This window comes from Lissotriton vulgaris, chromosome 5 (assembly GCF_964263255.1).
Source record: "Lissotriton vulgaris chromosome 5, aLisVul1.2, whole genome shotgun sequence".
Classification (NCBI taxonomy): domain Eukaryota; kingdom Metazoa; phylum Chordata; class Amphibia; order Caudata; family Salamandridae; genus Lissotriton; species Lissotriton vulgaris.
The window spans coordinates 285,107,134-285,124,651 of record NC_141693.1 but is presented as its reverse complement, the minus strand read 5'-3'; the positions used below and the strand labels follow the sequence as shown (position 1 = coordinate 285,124,651).

Sequence of the window (17,518 nt, the reverse complement as noted above, 5' to 3'; positions counted from 1 at the left end):
AACTTGCTAAACCCCATTGCAGCTAAACTGGACGCTATAGAGTCCAGACTGAAGGCTCTGGAAAGTAGTCACCTAAGGAAAAGCCCTGGGTCAGCCACAAATGTGACAAATGCCCCTCCAGTCCCCCGGGCTTCCTCGGGGAATAGTCTGCTGCCCGCTGAACCGTCTCAGGGCGCCAATAGGGTGCTGCCAGGTACAGACGGTGCGCTTGTTCCCCAGACGCACCCTCTGTTACCTTCGGCACCTAGGCCCCCTGTCCCGGCCCCAAGGAGATCAAAGCAAATTCCTGCGCCACAGATAGGGGGAGTAGCGAACCCTACTAATGGCCCCACTGATGGTCCCGCTCCCCATTTTGACAGGCGCAGGGTGGTGAATCTGCCCCCAGAAGCAGTCCCATACACGGTAATCATGGTGGGAGTACCTGAGTTAACTGGTGACATGAGGGAGCCCCAAGACTCGTTACGTAATAAGGTGATAAGCTGGCTTAGTATCAACAGGCCGCTGCCTCCTAACCTGAAAGGTGAGGTCCTGATGGTCAGGAGGATCCCTTGGATTGGTCATACCCCAAAGAATAGGGCAGGGGATTGCATTATCATAAGCTTTAAAAGCCCCCATGTAGCTAACTACATCTCCAACTGGCTTGTAAGGCCTGACAAGTCCAATATTGAACTTGTCCCCCTCTCATACTTTTACCCAAATGTAAGCAGCAGTGAGGCAGGGGGGTAGAAGGGGTGGACTAGAGTAGGTTTTGCTGTAGATGGCTCACGCTATAGACCAAGGCACCACCCACCACATGCCCAGGCAAACTTTATACATCATAATAGATTTTCCTGCCTAGACCAGGTCGACTGACCACAAACCAGGGAGACCTCTTCCAGCCCTGGGAAGATGGTGGATGACGCTCAAAGTCGGGTGGGAGAGAGTATAGCCCCTGTAACTGAACCTGGCCTGCAGGATAATGCTAAAGTTGAGGTGCAAAATCGGGTGGGAATGGCTGCAGCCCCTGCGACTGAACACGGCCCGCAGGATAACGCCAAAGATCGATCACTTAGCAGTGGTGACAGTCTGGGCTTACAGGGTTCTTATGACAACATCGGGACTGACCATATCCTGCAACTCGGGGGGGCGGAGTTGGCTGGTCCATCCGCCATCACGGAGTGCACTACTGCTTTGCCAGGAATTCATCCACCCACAGCCCCTGGACAACCCCCAACTGTAGGTCAAGGCCCTTTACCAATAGATCAGGGCTTGAGAATTGTTTCATGGAATGTAGCGGGCATTGCAAATAAGGAAGGCACACCGGAGTGGGATCATTTAGTGGGCAGTAGCGACATCCTCCTTCTCCAGGAAACGTGGGCGAGGGACACCGCAACTAGGAGCGGGTTTGAAGTATTTGAAATCCCTGCCAAATGGGGTGGGAGGGGGAGGCCGTCAGGTGGTCTGGCAATCTGGATCGCGAGCCACGCTGGGTGCCAGGCGGAACAGGTGCACACGTTCTCGCAGGACATCCAGTGTGTTCGGCTCACATGGCCTGGTAAACCAGCATGGGCTATTGTGAACGTCTACTCGCGACCGGTTGCCGCACCAAACGAATCTCCAACCCTAAACGACCTGTCCTCCTTCCTGGGGCAACTCCCGGGAGATCTCAGGGTGGTGCTTGGAGGAGACTTCAACTGCCACTTTGAACCTTTGGAGGGCATGTCGGAGGGTGCCCTCACGGCCGAGGATGATTACTGGGGGGTCCCACCCTCGTCTTCCCCCCATCCCAAAGCCTGGTCCCCCCTTGCAATACAACTTATGTCCCTTACCCTGAACTACGCACTGAGGGCTTGTAATGGTCGCACCCCTTCCGACACTCCCTCAGTGTGCACCTTCAATAGGAGGGGTCATGAGTCGAGGCTAGATTACATCATGTTAGACATTACACTCTGGCCCAAAGTCCTCGACTTTAGGGTAATAAACAGGTCAGATAGTGACCATAATGCCCTTTGTTTAAATATCCAGTGGCCCATCCATTTAGCGGGCAAAGTGGTAGAAAACTCAGGGGGAGACACGGGGGAATTGGTCCTTACAACCAACAGGCGCAGGGTCAAGTGGGGAAAGCTTGTGAGCTCAGAAGAGACCATCAGCAAGCTATACGAGTTGGCACTCCCAAGGTTTATGGAGGTGGATGCACTTCTAAACGCACCAAGAACCCCGGAATACAATGAGAAACTGGGTGATATCCATCAGGATCTTGTAAGAGACTTGGCTGAGGTATTCTACCCGGTGGTGCCCAATAGAAAGAAAAAGACCCATGTTCCCACCTGGTATACCTCCTCTTGTAGGGCAGCAAAGACTGAGCTCATTGCTGCAATAAAAGAGGGGACAAATAAGGCCAAGGTACGTGACCTTAGGAAATACTATAAAGTTGTGTTAGCGACTGCCAGGACCGAGTGGGACTGGAATCACTGGCATGATCTTCATGATGCCCTAAAAGTCAGGGATTCCCGCAAATTCTGGGCCCTTGTTAATAATGGCATAGGGGAACTCAAAAAAGCAGTGGAACCCAATATTGCCCCCGAGGTTTGGGAGGCCCATTTTGGGGAGCTCTATCAAGACACCAACCCCTGCCCTGACACAGCCCTGCTTGCGCCCTGTGGCGCACAGGATTGTGAAATGGAACTATCCCTGGGGGAAGTGGAGGCAGCCCTGAAGCACTTATCATCGGGGAAGGCGCCAGGTCTGGATAGGCTACCTGGGGATCTGTTTAGGCATCACATGGACATCTGGGGCCCATACCTTCTTATTCTTTTCAATGCCATCCTAGGAGGTATGTCAATCCCTGGGTCGTGGCTGGGGGCAGAGATTGTTCCGATCCACAAGAAGGGATCTACTCTGCTCCCCGCCAACTACAGGCCTATTAGCCTAATAGATGTACCCCAAAAGCTCTTTGCGCGCCTCATCCTTAATCACCTCCTGGACTGGGTGGAGGACAATGACATCATGAGCCCCCTTCAGGCTGGCTTCAGAAAGAACACGTCGACCATGGACCAGATCTTCCGCCTTCTTCTCCTATATTGGAAGACTGTAACTATAGAGGGAGGAAGACTGTACATGGTCTTCGTGGATCTGAGGTCAGCCTTTGACCTAGTTCCCAGAGGGAAACTTTGGGAGGTTCTGCAGAAGCTAGGAGTGCCCCCCCACCTCCTTAGCATTATCATCAGGCTGCACGAGAACAACTATGCACAAGTGAGGTGTGGGAGGGATGGTAAGCTCTCGGGCAAATTTCCGGTCCGCCGAGGAGTCAGACAGGGCTGTGTCTTGGCGCCGACCCTGTTCTGCCTTTTCATCAACAGTGTCATTCAACATCTTGACACTGTTGAGGACAATGATGCCCCGGTTTTGGCAGGCAGGAGGGTTCCGGCAATCATGTTTGCTGACGATACCCTCCTGCTTTCCAAATCCCCCATGGGGATCCAGAGGGTTGTGAATGGTTTTGGCCTTTTCTGTCGCCAACATGGGTTGGAGGTCAACACAGATAAAACCAAGTTTATGATCTTCAATCCCCCTGCCAGAACCAGACCCAACCCAAAACTGGGGGAAGTTAGTCTTGAGAGGGTCTCGACCTTTATATATCTGGGGGTAACGCTACAAGAAAACTTAGCTTGGGACTGCCAGATAGCGAGATCAAGGCTGAAACTATCCCAGCTAGCAGGCGCACTCCTGAAGGTGGTAAATAAGTCCACCTTTAAGCCTGTAAGCCCGGCCCTTGAAACATACAGATCCCAAGCGAAGGCAGCAGCCATGTATGGCAGCGAGTTGTGGGGTCACAAAGCAGGGAAGGCACTGGCAGCGGTGGAAAATAGTTTTCTGAGACGCCTACTTGCTCTCCCGCAAGGTACGCCACTCCTCCCCCTAAGATTGGATTTGGGGATACATTCCATTGCTGAAGATCTCCTATCGAAACCCGTGAAGTTTTGGCACCGGATATGGTCTACCGAGGAACTGTATCATTACAGGCAGGACCTTACCCATGTACTGAGGCTGAATGGTAGCAACAATATCCCTTGGCTGGCCTATATTAAATCAGAATTGTTCAGTTTGAACTTGCCAGACCTTTGGGATGATCCAGCTCAGGGTTGCCAAAGGATCACGCGTAAATCTCTTGCCCAGCTCTACAGAAACAAAAATCTGGCTGACATGGATAATGCCCATTTCAGCGGCACCTTGACGGGACGTTTTATCGAATCCAAAAATTCTTACCTTTTTGAACCTTTTATGGATTTTATCTTTCCTCTTTTGGCGAGGAAACTGTTTCTGCAATGGAGGTTTGGCACACTCCCCACTAAAGTATTCACCCATAAATGGACCATAGGGGGTGACAAACTCTGTCCTTGCTGTAAAACCAAGGATGAAGATGATTTGCACATAATGTTTGTTTGCCACGCGTACCAGAGTCCCAGGAAGCGCTGGATAGCACCGATGTGCCGAAACCTGGGTTTTCGGGAGTATCAACAAGCCTACAGGGTCATGAAAACTAATACCCTGGGACATATTGTCTTTGCTGTTTCAAAATTCCTGATGGCAGCTTGGATAATAAGGAAGAAAATGTCCCCCTGAACTGGTACAACTGTGCACTCCTTACCCCATGCAGTCCCTCCAGACTCTTTATATATAAATACTGTGTATCATTTATACTGCATTTTATTGTGTAATATATGTATTGTATTTTATTTCATCTTTTATGGCCTATGTGGCCGAAATAAAGAATTTTTGGAATTGGTAAATAAATCATGGGCCTCGATCAATGATTCCGAGATGTTAAAACATGGGAAGAGAGAATCTGCCTTCAATTGAACCCCAGCTAAACTGAACAGCTGCTGCAGGGGACCAACAGAGACACGCTTGGGGCTTCACCTCACGGCCTTCTCCATTTCGGATATCCTGGTCCACAACCTGATACACAATCTAGACATCCTCTTGATCCAGCTCTGAAATTGCACCCTCAGATCAAAGCACTTATTGAATCTTCTTTTCAGCTGTTCTTGTTTAAACCAACTCTTTGCCACATCACCTTGTGAGTGGACCACTGGTGAACTCCAAGTTTGATTATGCAAATTTATTGTAAGTGCTGCTCCCTCAATATCTCATCCAGAAACTCCAGATCATAGAGAACGCAGCAATACGGTCCAGCCATGATCCGTGGCAAGATCACCGCACTGGAGGCTAGGCATTGCTAGGATTACGTCCAAACGTTATGTCTGCTTTGTGAAGACCTCTGGATAATCGTGTTACTTGCCTCACTTAGATGATCAACTGTTTCCATCTACCTGGCAAGGCTCTACCCTGTAGCACAGGAAACGTGGCGTGTATTCTAAAAGTGAACCGTAAAAAAACATTATGAGACAAACTATGCTGCCTCTGTGTTGGTGAGTTGTGGAATTTACATCCAGCCGTTCTGCGCAGAGGAACTACCATCAGATATTCAGGAAATCCTTCAGAAAGTTCCTGTTTTGTGAATCCGCTCTGTGCAGCCAAGAGTTAGGCGGACGGGTGGTTCGGGCCATTTCAAATGTCCTCACTCACTCACAATTATGTTCAGCTTCAAAACAGAAGAAAAGAAGAAACACCAGGACAAGCGTTTGGGACAACAAAAGTGACTGACAGTGACTTAAGCGCAACTCTAGAGCAGGCAGTCCGTGCCTTCATGGCTGATAGAGCGTAGGATAAAAGAACAACCGCAGAAGCACCTGGTTACAACCCCTGGTGGTCCGTGCATGTGCCTTCCATCAGCAATGCAGCTCCGACCTGACCATCGCTCCTGTGGATGCTGGGGGTGTATTGGACAGTGACTGGCCAGAGGCAGTGACCGCGCTGCTGTAACAGAAATCAGCAGAAAGCCCCTTCCCTCCTGTAACCTCCGGTGTTTGGTCTGCAGAGAGTGCGGGAGGCTGTGATTGTCCCTACCTCCCTCGAAGCACTTTGAGTGACCGCGCGCCCTCCCAGGCCCCCGCGCGTGCTGTTGCTGTGTTAGAGGGGGGCGCGCGGCCTCGGAGCCGCTTCCTCATTGGCTGCTGGGAGTGATGCGCCGCGGCGGAGAGGCAGGCAGAGGGAGCGCGCGCTCAGGTGCTGCAGTCCCCGGCGCTCTGCAGGCTGCACGGGACCTCAGCCGCTCAGCGCAGGACAGCGGGGGAGTGACACCCGCCTCCCCGGAGTGCACACACCGGTAAGTATCGGCTCTCGGGGCGGTCTCTCGCGGGAGAACGAGCTAGGCATCAGAACCAAGGGCGGGCAGACCGGGTGTGTGTTCACAGGGCTAGGTCTGGAGCCCCTGAGTACTGGGACCTACTGCAGAAGTGCGTCCTATTCGGCAGCGCCCTGAAGCTCGCTCATGGTGGCATGGGGTCCACGGGGTGTGAGAGGGCAGCTGGAGAGGAGATGCCATCAACAGCCGCTTACCCCCACTAGTTTATTTTATGATGGAGGGGGGGTCACTCCCCACTGACTCTCCCCACTTGAATGATTTGCAAGGTCAACATATGGTGACAGTTTCTGTTTGATAAGTTCCCTGATATGTGAGATTCATATGTAATGTTTAGAAGGGAGACCTCTGATTTGTGGCATATAAGGGGAGGTGTATATGTGTTTAGGGAGCCAGCCCACAGTCTCACTACTTTGTTGATCGGCAGGCGGGAGTGGTGGGGTCTGTTTTGGGGAGGGCGCGCGTCCATCCCCAGCGGGCATATCCGTGATCTGCGAGGGACTGGCCTCTGCTTTGCAGCGCACCCCCAGGCTCTGCCTGGATAGAGAGGTGTTTGTGTCATGTTTAGCAGGCTCACTGCCAGAGGCCACTAACAGTGCAGGGGTTAGATCTGTGATGACGGTGGACACGACCTGTCTGGCCTGCTGGTCGGTAGCGGATAGGGTTCTCTTCCTGCGGGGTGTACTTCCACAGCCCCCCGCGGAGGTTCCGCTTTGAATAAATGTATTCATTCGGATTAATTAAAATCATTAAATGTGTATATATATATATATATATATATATATATATATATATATATTGCATAAAAATAGAACCATTGATGTAGCAGTCGCGGGAATCTTATAAGGAGTTTTTAAAAAACAATTCAAATTGATTACCTGATGGAGGTGCAGAGAGGAAGTTTCTGTTCTTGGAAGTCCTTGCTGGGTCGGATATACCTCCCCATATGAAGAATGTAAACACGGACTACAGGCAGGTGGGGCAATCCGTACTTTCCGCACCCTGCTGTCCAGTCTGCACTCCCTGTGACGGTCTTTATCGCTCACTCTCTTCCTTTCCTCACGCCCACCTTTCCCACTCGCTGTCCTCACACCTCCGCACTTTCTCCGCTACAGTTTCCCTCCCCAGAGCGGAGAGCCTTCTCCTGGTGACAGATTACTTACTGGCTTTTCACCCTCTCGCCTACCGCTAATCCTTCCCTTTGCCTCCGCGCATAATTTTGTTTCCTCGTTCCTCTCTTAAAACGCCACTATATAAATCACCCCCCTTTGACGCCCTGCTCCCGCGACACTGATTTTCTGTCTCTTTCTTCTTCCACTTTCCCCCCATTTTTGTTGTCTCCCTTTCTCTGCCTCTTTTTCGCCCTGTCTCTTTTGTTCCCCTGCTTCCCGTCTTTCTCACCCATTCCCTCTATGTTCTCACTGTCTCTCGTCCTCTCCGGCTCGCTCCTCTGTGATTGCTCTTCCTTTCCGCCTTCTGCCGCTTTCGTATTTTCCTTTGGCTCTTACTTCCTCACCTTTGACACTTCCTTTTGCTGCCCCCCAGACCTCTTGGCATTGCTCTCTCTTCCCTAGTTTCTCCTCTTTCACTCTAGTCCATTTGCAGTGCATCTCACTCATGCTCTCTGGCATTATTTTGTCTTCCACTTGTATCTGGTTCTTCTGCGTTTGTCCAGCTCGCCAAGTCTCCCCTCTCTTTCATCTCTTCCTTAGACACCTCCTTCCTTGCTCTCGGCGTCTCTTTATCTCTGTGCTGCTTCTCTGCCCGTGATCTCTATCTTTTTTCCCTACTTCCCGTCCTCTTTTCTGCCTTTCCTTCCTTCTAGTTCTGTATATTCATCCCTCTCTTCTCGTACTGATCTCCACCCATCTCTCGCCGTCTTTGTCTCTTCTGCTTCTTTTATTGTGCCTGCTCCCGTGCTTCTCATCCGTGTGTCTCGCATATTTCACCTGCGTTGCTCCCTCTTTCTTCTGCCTCTGTCAATGTCTCCCGGCCCACTCTCCCCATATCGTGCTCTGCCTTCATAACTCCGTGGCTACCCCCCCCCCCCCCCCCCCCCCCTGTCCTATTGCCCTCTCTCACTCAGTCCACCTTTCTACGCAGGGTCTTCCTTTCTCTCGCCCCCTCCTGCTACTTCTGTATTTCCGTGTTTCCCTCTCTCTCCTCTGATATTGTCACCTTCTCCCTCTCTCTCCGTCTCCCCTGGCACTTATCTTCCACCAGAATCTCCAGCCCCGCCCCTTCTTTGCTCTCTCTAACGCTCCCTTCCACCACTGTGCTGCGGTCACTCTATTCTTCCCACCCACTCTCCAGGCCTCTCTCTCTTTGTATTCAGCTCTGTCTGCCTCTTCTCCCCATCCCTCCGCATTGCCCCCTCTGTCTATCCCACTTGTTGCTTCCTGCTCCTTCCGCTCTCTCTCCCCTGCACCCTCTGTATCGTTTTCTTTGTTTCTCCCACTCTGACCTGACGCCTCTTGTCCATCTACTGTCTCCTGTGCATTGGTCCCTCCTCTGCCCCTGTCACTTCTCCCCATATTTAGCTGACACTCTATCATCTGGCACCTTTCCCCTCCATCTCTCCATTGCCTCTGCATTGTCCACGCTCTTTGTCTCTTCCGTTCCCCTCCTTTCCCTACAATCTCTTATCTTCCTCTTCTCCCTAACTCCCTCCCACCAACCACTTCTTATCACCGGAGGAGAGGGATATTTCCCATCGCATGCGGTGCTCAACTATTGTAAAACCGTCCGGGAGTGCCCGAAGTGGGTATTTGTAAAGCGCTCAGTCCTTCGTGCTTCGAGGCGCAGAGTGCCCGAGGGCTCCTTCTCGTGATAAAAGCAGGCCGAGGTTAGCTCCCTTGCTCAGAAACACACTCATGTCTGAAACTGGGTGAATGCGGGCTTGGAAAAATCAACTAAACATGACATTTATGGCGCAAATGCGTAAATGTGAAATGCCAATTTTAATTTTCGCCTGGAAAAAAAGACACGTGGGAGGCCGCGTATGTTTGAGCTGGTTTTTGTGTCTGAAAGGACGAAATTATAGTTTACTTAAGCAAAGTAAACAGAGGAAATCATTTGGGATAATATGTTCCTGGCTGTTACAGAGAGCTCTGCCAGGAAAATGTTAGGCAGGGAAATTATCTAATAAACTGGGCAAGGATAATATACCTTAAAAGCCAGCACCTGCCGGAGACAGGATGTATTTCATGTTGTGAGTTTGGCAAGGAACAGCCAATCAGTGCAAGCCAAGAGATGTGAGTAAAAAGGTTTGCATTGATGAACCGCATGAAAAAAAGTGCAGATTGGGAGATGAGTTTAAACAGCCTTGAAAACGTCACTTAGCACGAGCTTGTGAAAAGTAACATTTATTTTCATGCAGTGTTTAAAAGCAGGGTTCTGTATAGCGCTATACTCTCGTTTTGAGAATATGTGCTTCCAACTTTGGCATGCGTGGTGCCTGTCCGAGATAGGACGCAGGGGACGGAAATCCGGTCCCACGGTTCCACAGCTATCAATCCAATAATTTACGGCAGGCCAAATAAATGTGACGTCAGTCATAGTTGGGAAAGTTTATTTATTTATTTAATGATGCATTCCCTAGGTGGAACAAAATTCGTTGATGCATGTGCCTTACTGGGACATCCAATGTTTTAATGAGACACTTGAGAAATATATTACCCATCTTCATGTTACTCAACATATGAAGCTCTACCAGATAAAATGCTCAGCTGAGATTCGAAGCAGCGATTTGCTGGTTTATGGAGATAGGATGCAGCCCTCTTATTTACATCTTAATTATAACAAACTGATTTTTACTGTTGTAGTACATTTTTACACCTTTAGTTATGCAAATCCATTCCACTAAATACAAATTGTGATAAGGAGCTGAGCTCTTTCAAGGGAGTTGGTAGTAATTTCACATCACCGTCTCCTGCTCAGAAAAATACCAGACCTCCGTTAAAGGCCATGTCAGACCCGCATTCTGCACAAAAATGCATGGTATTACTTCAGGATTGAGTCTAGAAATGTTATAGTGTTTGTCCAGTCCCGCTGCTGTGGGTCATCGCGGACAATGTGCCGGTCAACAACTGCAAAACGCTCAAAGAATGCTTGTTTTGGGGCCTGCACTGGGCTTACAGTTGCACAGTAGGCACAGGACCCTGTTTCGCTCTTCCTTGACCCTTTATTTAGTTGTGTATTCAGCTGTTGCTGTAGTTTTGGCCGGTAAATTACAGAGGTTGCTTTAGTGCAGTTCACGATCACCACAGAATTATGTGAATCCAGCTCTCATTCCTATGGGACCTGTCCTCAGTCTCATGCCACCTCCCTCTTGAATACCTAGCCCTCTCTCCTTGAATGTTCAAGGCACAAACACTGCATTAATGCTGGAAACAAAACTTAATGGGTTCCCAAAACTTTTTAAATGGAGACTTTAAAAAAGACCAGGCACAAACAGCATTAAAGTGGAGGTGAAAAAGGGGACTAAGGCACTGTGAATTAAAACATGCCAGGCGATGACTGATTGCGATTATTTAGAATGTTTTTTAACTTACAAAACAAAATTAAAACAATATTCAGATGTAAACTACCAGAAGAGCACCAGAAAGATAACTTGTAGCCTGATTTGGATCTAATGGGATCTATGTTTCGGCAGACGTGATTTCCGTCACCGTAGTGACAGAGTAACCCCTCCACCGAGATGTAAATCAGGCCCTTTGTGGTAACCTGGAATGATTGAGTGACCTTTCTTAACCCCTCCCCTGCTGGTGACGGAACCACTCCGTCATCAGCCGCGGTCGCGCTGTGCTGATGACGGAGCGGTACCGTCACGGCCCGCTCGGAACGCCTGCGCGGCGCGGATTCCGCACCTGCGCTGAACGTTCTATTGAGCGGGCGGGGCTGTGACGGAACCGCTCCGTCATGAGCACAGCACAACCGCGGCTGGTGACGGAGCGGTTCCGTCACCAGCATGCGCCCGCCCCGCCCCCTTAGCACTGCGGCGGAATAGCCACCGCAGTGAAGGGGTTAATAGACAGTAAGGCACATTTACAGAAAGGCTTTGGCTGATGTAGGTTTCTTGCGCTGTCACCCTGCCCCAGTAATCGAGAGGAAGTTCTCAAATTTCCATCATTTTTGGGTTACACACACTTGTCACTGGAGTGCTTCAAGGCTATTTTGTCAAAAAATGTTTGTGAACAAGAATCCACACTGACCATTATCTTTGAATTTCCCCTCCAAAACTTTTGCACTTGTCTTCTAATAACAGCATGCACTCTCCACCCCTCTAGTTTCTTCCCTACAACATTTTGGGGGGCCTGAGAGGCTTTTTCACTTTGAGAGCAGTGTTTACCTAGCAGTATTCATGCTTTTTTTAAAGTTGTCTTCCACACCCCTTCTATGTCACATACACCTTGCATACTTAACAATAGTTTTTGCCACTATCCTGTAAACAATTGAAGAGCTAGCCTTAAGATGGATCGAAGTAATTTAATTTGAATTAAGTATTATATTTCATGGGAGTAGATGTACAGATGGTAGATTAATGGCTGTGGAACTAGGACACCTGGGTTTTCCTAATCCAGCTTTCCCCCACATAATCAATTTGTGTGATTCCGGTCAACTCATTTAATTTGTCCTATGCCTAAGTCCATCTTAGCTTGACAACATGGGAAGGATTTAGAAACAAGCTGCACACTAGTTTAAGCTCTATAAGCTGTCAATTCCATTTCATCCCCCCCCTCGCCCCACGTAAATGGCCATAGTTCAAAATAGAAGTGAGAAACTGGGGGGCATGGGGGTGGGGGCTAAGGGGAATCTTATATTAAATAACAGATGGCTGGAAACCCCCTTGCCTATTTTGAGATGGTGGAGGAAAAGTCATGAAAGGTGTGTGTGTGAAGTATTAGTTAATGTCATCCATTTTGTACTTTCACAGTCCTTGCACAGAGAGCGCCACGCAGCAGACCAGATGCCTGTGAGCACCTTGGGCTCAGGGCCATGCCCCGGATGAACAGCCAGCAGACACCGTCCCTCAGTACCCACCAGTGGACTGATGTGGGATCCCTACTGGATTGTCAACTGCTTCTTTTTGTTGTACAACAGCAAACATAACCCTCAACAATCCACCGCTTGCATTGCAAAGTCTGTTTATCCTGCTCCTACCTTTGTTCCATTTTCTGGGAAGATGATCTCTTGATTTTTCTCATACGGAGAGTGCATCAGTAACTGGATTTCTAAGAGTTTCGTCTCCGATGTTTTGAGGTTGACCTTGTGGATAGGACTTTCCTTGGTTCCTCTTCTCGATGGTGCTCACTTTGATGCCTTTCTAAACAGCGCTCACCTTGGTTACCTTTCCGGACGACGCTTGCTTCCCCATCTGGACCGGGCTCCGTTTACGAAGGGAGGCCCAGAGAAACACCATGGTCACCTCAATGTTTTCAGACTGCTTCGGTAGGAGCCACTCCCAGCCACAGACAGTGGCTGCGGCTCCCCAACCTCCAGGCTTTCTCCATAGGCCCGTTCAGCCCAGACGTCCTTGTCGAAGTTGGTGCCGCAACCTCCTCCGACCCCTGGAGCCCATTCGATGCTACCCAGAAGCTCAGCCTCGTGTGTACTATTGTAGGTATCGTAAGAACCAATCCGTATTATTCTTGTGTATCGGTTACGGACCTAGTTAATGAAGGAAACCAAAATTATCCTCAGTAGAGAAATTGCTGTGTCTTTTATGAAGCTGCAAAATAATGCCTCCCAACAGTCCCCAGCCACAGAGTGTTATCATTTGTATGCTACCCGCACCATCACTCAACATAACAATCTCACACTGGCCAATAGCAGAATCTTCCTGCACAACCCAAGGGAGGTCTTCAAGTGATGGCACTCCATGGCTGGGCTTCCTCAGGGAGTACCTGTTTTTGCTTCCAAGGGTAAGTGTCATTTCAGTGCTCCCGCTTTGGGCCTCTGTCATGATGGATTATTTTGGTCAATTTATTCATGTCAGGCACACGAGGCTGCAGTTAAAACTTTCTTCTGTTGTATAAATATAGTTTTTGGGTACCACATAAACTGTCTTGTGCAGAGCAAGAAATATTTATAGTATAAACAATGTGAAAGGGAGTACTTGGCTCCATTTTTCTTCAGGCAGGATTTCCTGTATGAGGTATGATGTTAGTGGCAGGACCGGGCTCGAGACCTCATCTGGTACCTTGTCCTCCATAGTCCTGAACATTTTTGTCTCTGAGGTTGAGCGATATGAGATTGGGGGTTCACGTGACGTTTGTAAGATTGTAATTTGCAAAACTAGATAGTACAATCTGCAAACATCTGAACACGTGAAGGGCCACGATGTGGAGTTTCTTCTACAGTATGTTTTATTATGGTTTTGCAATGTTCTTAGTACCATTAGAATGGCAGCAGAGTGCTTTCTCAATCTGTATTTTTTTATGCAGGACTTGAAATGCAATCCTTCAATTTCACATGCTGGTTATTACCATTTGATCCTATAGTTTTAGAAGATAGTTTGTTGGATGAGTGGTTTAAAAAGCAGATTGTGAAAGTAAAATAGATTTTATCGAGAAAAGGTCTCTGCAGTATCTTTTGTGTATCTATGGATGGGTGCATCAAATGATTTTTCCTGTTTTTGTTTTGCGTTGGGCGCTTGCGTGTCCATTGATCAACTAGTTGAGAGTGATTTCCAAATAGGCATCACAATCCAGGTAAGTAAATATGGTGATGCTATTTGATTTACATTGTTTGCTTTGCATCCCACACACACATGATTTGCCTTTCAGCCACTTTAGCGAAACCCAAGACACAGGTCTTGTAGCGCTAAGAAGCATCTGTGTATGTTGCACTTAATAAGTAAAATTAACATAACATTGTAAACATACAGAAAAAGGAAAACAAGATGAACAGGTTTATAAAACATGGACTGTCGCAGGGTGAATAGTGTGCTGTGCACATCAAGGGTGTGATCTAGATGTGTACTGGAGTACTGCCAGTGGTCTCGGCGTTAGCTGTCGAGGGCTTGTTTCAACAAGGAGGACTTGAGGTGTTCCTCGGGAGCAGGGAGCTAGTTGCTGCTCTGAGATTGTTGTCTAGGGCAATTCATATCAGGAGCCCCTTCCCTGGAGGACCGGCCTCCATGCATGCTGCACTTGAACATTACCTGGCAGGTTCTCACTGCCCAGGTGTATCCGAGGTTCTTGAAAGACATGGAGATAGATGAGTGAAGTTTATAAAGGAATCCTTGACCCTGGCCTCTCCCAAATGGTCTTGGCAGGGTTCTTTTGATTCTCTATTTCACTATGTGCCCCACTTGTGATCTATGTGTGATTCTACTGCTTGTGAATGCCCTTTCCTTCCCTCAAAAAGCCACTGAAGCTGCCCTCATTTAAAAAAAAACAACGTTGGAAATTTCGCACTATATAGTTTCTATTTTATTTATTTATTTATAAAGTTTTATATAGCGCTGAACTTTTAATACAACCATTCCGATTTTGAGAGGAGTAAACATCTCAATGCCCATTAGATTCCCCATGTTAGACTAATGTTCTGATTTGTTAACTTTGCCTCAAATTGTAAAGCGCTCTGATATCCTAGTAATGAGATATGTTATTTATATGTGTACTCTATGTAGGTCATTGCACTGTCCCATTGTTCCCCAGTCACTTTCACCACGGTTCTATGTAATCCCTCGAATTATATACCGTACCCCTTTGGTGTCCGGTAAAGTGTGTGTTGTCAAAATGTTTTATTTGTAAATAAAGGCAAATAAGAAACAAATAATTAACCCTCTGATGCGGCGCAAATATCCCTCCCCAGTGCTGCGCTGTCCATTGGAACTAGTGCTGAATGGACGTCCAATGGTCGTGCGCAGCACTGGGGAGGTAGTGCACGTGACGACCGTTGGACGTTCGCAGCACTGAAGGGGTTAATTTTTGTATTGGTGTTGTTCAGGTAGAGGTAACTTTCCTCCATCCAGTACTGGATGTGGTCATGGTATTCAGAAATGTTGGTCTGAGTGTCTAATTTATTTTGCAACTGCAATTGAACCTGTTGCTGCTGTATAATCAGCATAAGAGGTTGGCTGTGAATTTGGTGCAATAAGTTAATCTTATACCAGGATCCCCTAGACCCCATGGAGGCGGGGGGCCCAGAGTCCCAAATTCAGTGATCCGGCTGGACTTTCGCATGATAAAAAAAATGGCAGCAGTGCACATTTATTAACTATATCCCCAGGGAGCCCTCTGCCGGGGCTGTATTCATAAAGGGAAGAGGGGCTGTAAGGCCCCCCTCCCGGTGCCTCCAGAGGCCCCGCGGACCCACTACGGCCTGGAAAACATTGTTTATGGGGAGGGGACACCAGGCCCCTCTCCCAGAGCCATCAGAGGCACCTGGAAGCCCACCCCTGGGGCCAAACATATTGTGTACAGGGAGGAGGGGCCTGCAGCCCCCTCCTCAAGCCATCAGAGTCCCTGTGGAACCCATCCCCTGATGCCATACATATTGTGTATGGAAAGGGAAGGTGCACCCCCCCACCCCCAGCCTTAAGATGCCCGGGAAGCCCATCCCGGGGCTAACATTTCGGAAAATGTGGAGGGGGCTCTTGGCCAAACATGTTCAAAATGGAAAGTGTCCCCTCCCTGAGCCATTAATGTCACCCAGGACCCCCTCCCCCAGGGCAGGCTCAGATGCCATGTCCCAGGGTCCCCACCTGGGGCCATAGCGGTTTCCCTATCCGCAGCAACACGGGCAGGGAAACCTGTGTTCACTCTCGCTTGGTGGGAGCATTTTCAAGCAGGAGCAAACACCAAGTCCGCTTCCAAAAGGCGGCGATGTGGGCAGGAAAACAGATCAAAATATTGCTCCTGCCCGCAGGGAGCAGCGTTTAGCAGCTTCTCCTTGCGGGTGGGAGCAAGGCTGCTGGTTCCTGCTGTATGCGGCGAACCGGTTGTGCCCCCCGTCCCCCGCAGCCCCCAATGAGACTATGGTGGTTGCCCTGGGTGGACACCCACCTTTTATTGTGTAGGGCCCCTGCAAATGGGGCCCGGGGGCCGAAATTGGCCAGAGGAGGGGGCATCATGCCACCCCATCACTCGGAGTATGATACCTGGCACAGAGGGATAGTGTCCCCCAGTGCGAAGTCGGCCTTTGGAGGGGGCAGTTTGCCCCTCCTCATGAAAATTGTGCTGGGGTAGGGTGCCCATAGGACCGAAATCAGCCAAGGGAGGGGGGCTGCGTGGCTCTTCCCACTAAAAATAACACAATTTTGATAATTCTCAAGAGCACATCCGCTCACAAAGTGGTTAATTCAGTGCCAGGGACGTCCAAGGCAAGATATGTTTTTTGAGACAAAAACATTTTTGATTTTAGAAATGTTTTATATTGACGAGGTCCTGCAGCTTCCCCAACAATAACGGTTTTCCATAATTGACAAAAGACAACAGGCATTGAAAAAGCCCAAACCATTGGTTTTGCCAATGTTTGTTACATCTTGGCTCCTACCTCAGTTTAATCCAAATATTGACCGTTAGGGGAAAGAGTGACCCTAATTGGACAGATTGAATGGTTGGCTTTCCCATTTTCATCCCAAATGCCTTGAATAAGGCTTCACTTTGCATCTCCCACCCACTTAATACGTTTTTGACTTGTGAGAATGCTGAGTCTGGACATCCAATGGAATACGACCACCATAACCTGGAAAAGAAACCCTCTGTCAGGCTACCTCACGCAACAAGAGGCACTTTCCCCAGCTCCACACAGTATCACTCTGCTGTCGCCCTCACCACTGGTGCAAGCAGACGATCTGTCTGGGTGAAGGTCTGTGGGGAATGAGGAATTGCTAGCACATGACGTGCAGAATTGCCTATCCCCCCATTAGTTTCTCATTTCAAAGGGGACCCTCAGGGATTTACCTTTGATCCTGTGGTCGCCCCAAGCCCCCTCCACTGAGCTCTCAGGGCATCAGCGATGCCGGGATAGTTTTTGGAGTTGGAGTGCTGACCAATCAATAAAGCCTCCTCACTAGAGGGATGGGTGATATTTGACAGCACTTCTTTGAAAACACAGCAAATGTGCTTAAAAAAAAACCTTTGAAGGCCCTTTTATTATTGATTGTTCTTCTAAATTCTTCCAAGAGTTCTCGGGGTGCTGCAGCGCATCCCGCACCCCTAGTTCTAGCCCCTCTGCTTGGTATTGGAAACCTTGAGGTTTGGGGGACTGGACTGGACCGATTTACAACCATCTTGTCATGTGCCCTGGTGCCATTGAATGTAC

At 48.9% G+C, this 17,518-nt stretch overlaps 1 protein-coding gene across 3 annotated transcripts in view; it reads left to right on the top strand.

Annotated features, from left to right (window-relative positions):
- The window catches only part of DVL1 (dishevelled segment polarity protein 1), a 668,196-nt gene that overhangs the window by 502,184 nt on the left and 148,494 nt on the right, over positions 1-17,518 (top strand). Inside the window, exon 1 of one of the 3 annotated variants that reach the window (XM_086921443.1) lies at positions 12,180-12,862. The exons of the other annotated variants lie outside the window; for them this stretch is intronic. Coding sequence (XP_086777569.1) covers positions 12,664-12,862 — 199 coding nt within the window. The 5' untranslated portion in view covers positions 12,180-12,663. Of the gene's footprint in view, positions 1-12,179; positions 12,863-17,518 lie in introns of those variants that run through there. 3 annotated transcript variants of the gene reach the window in all.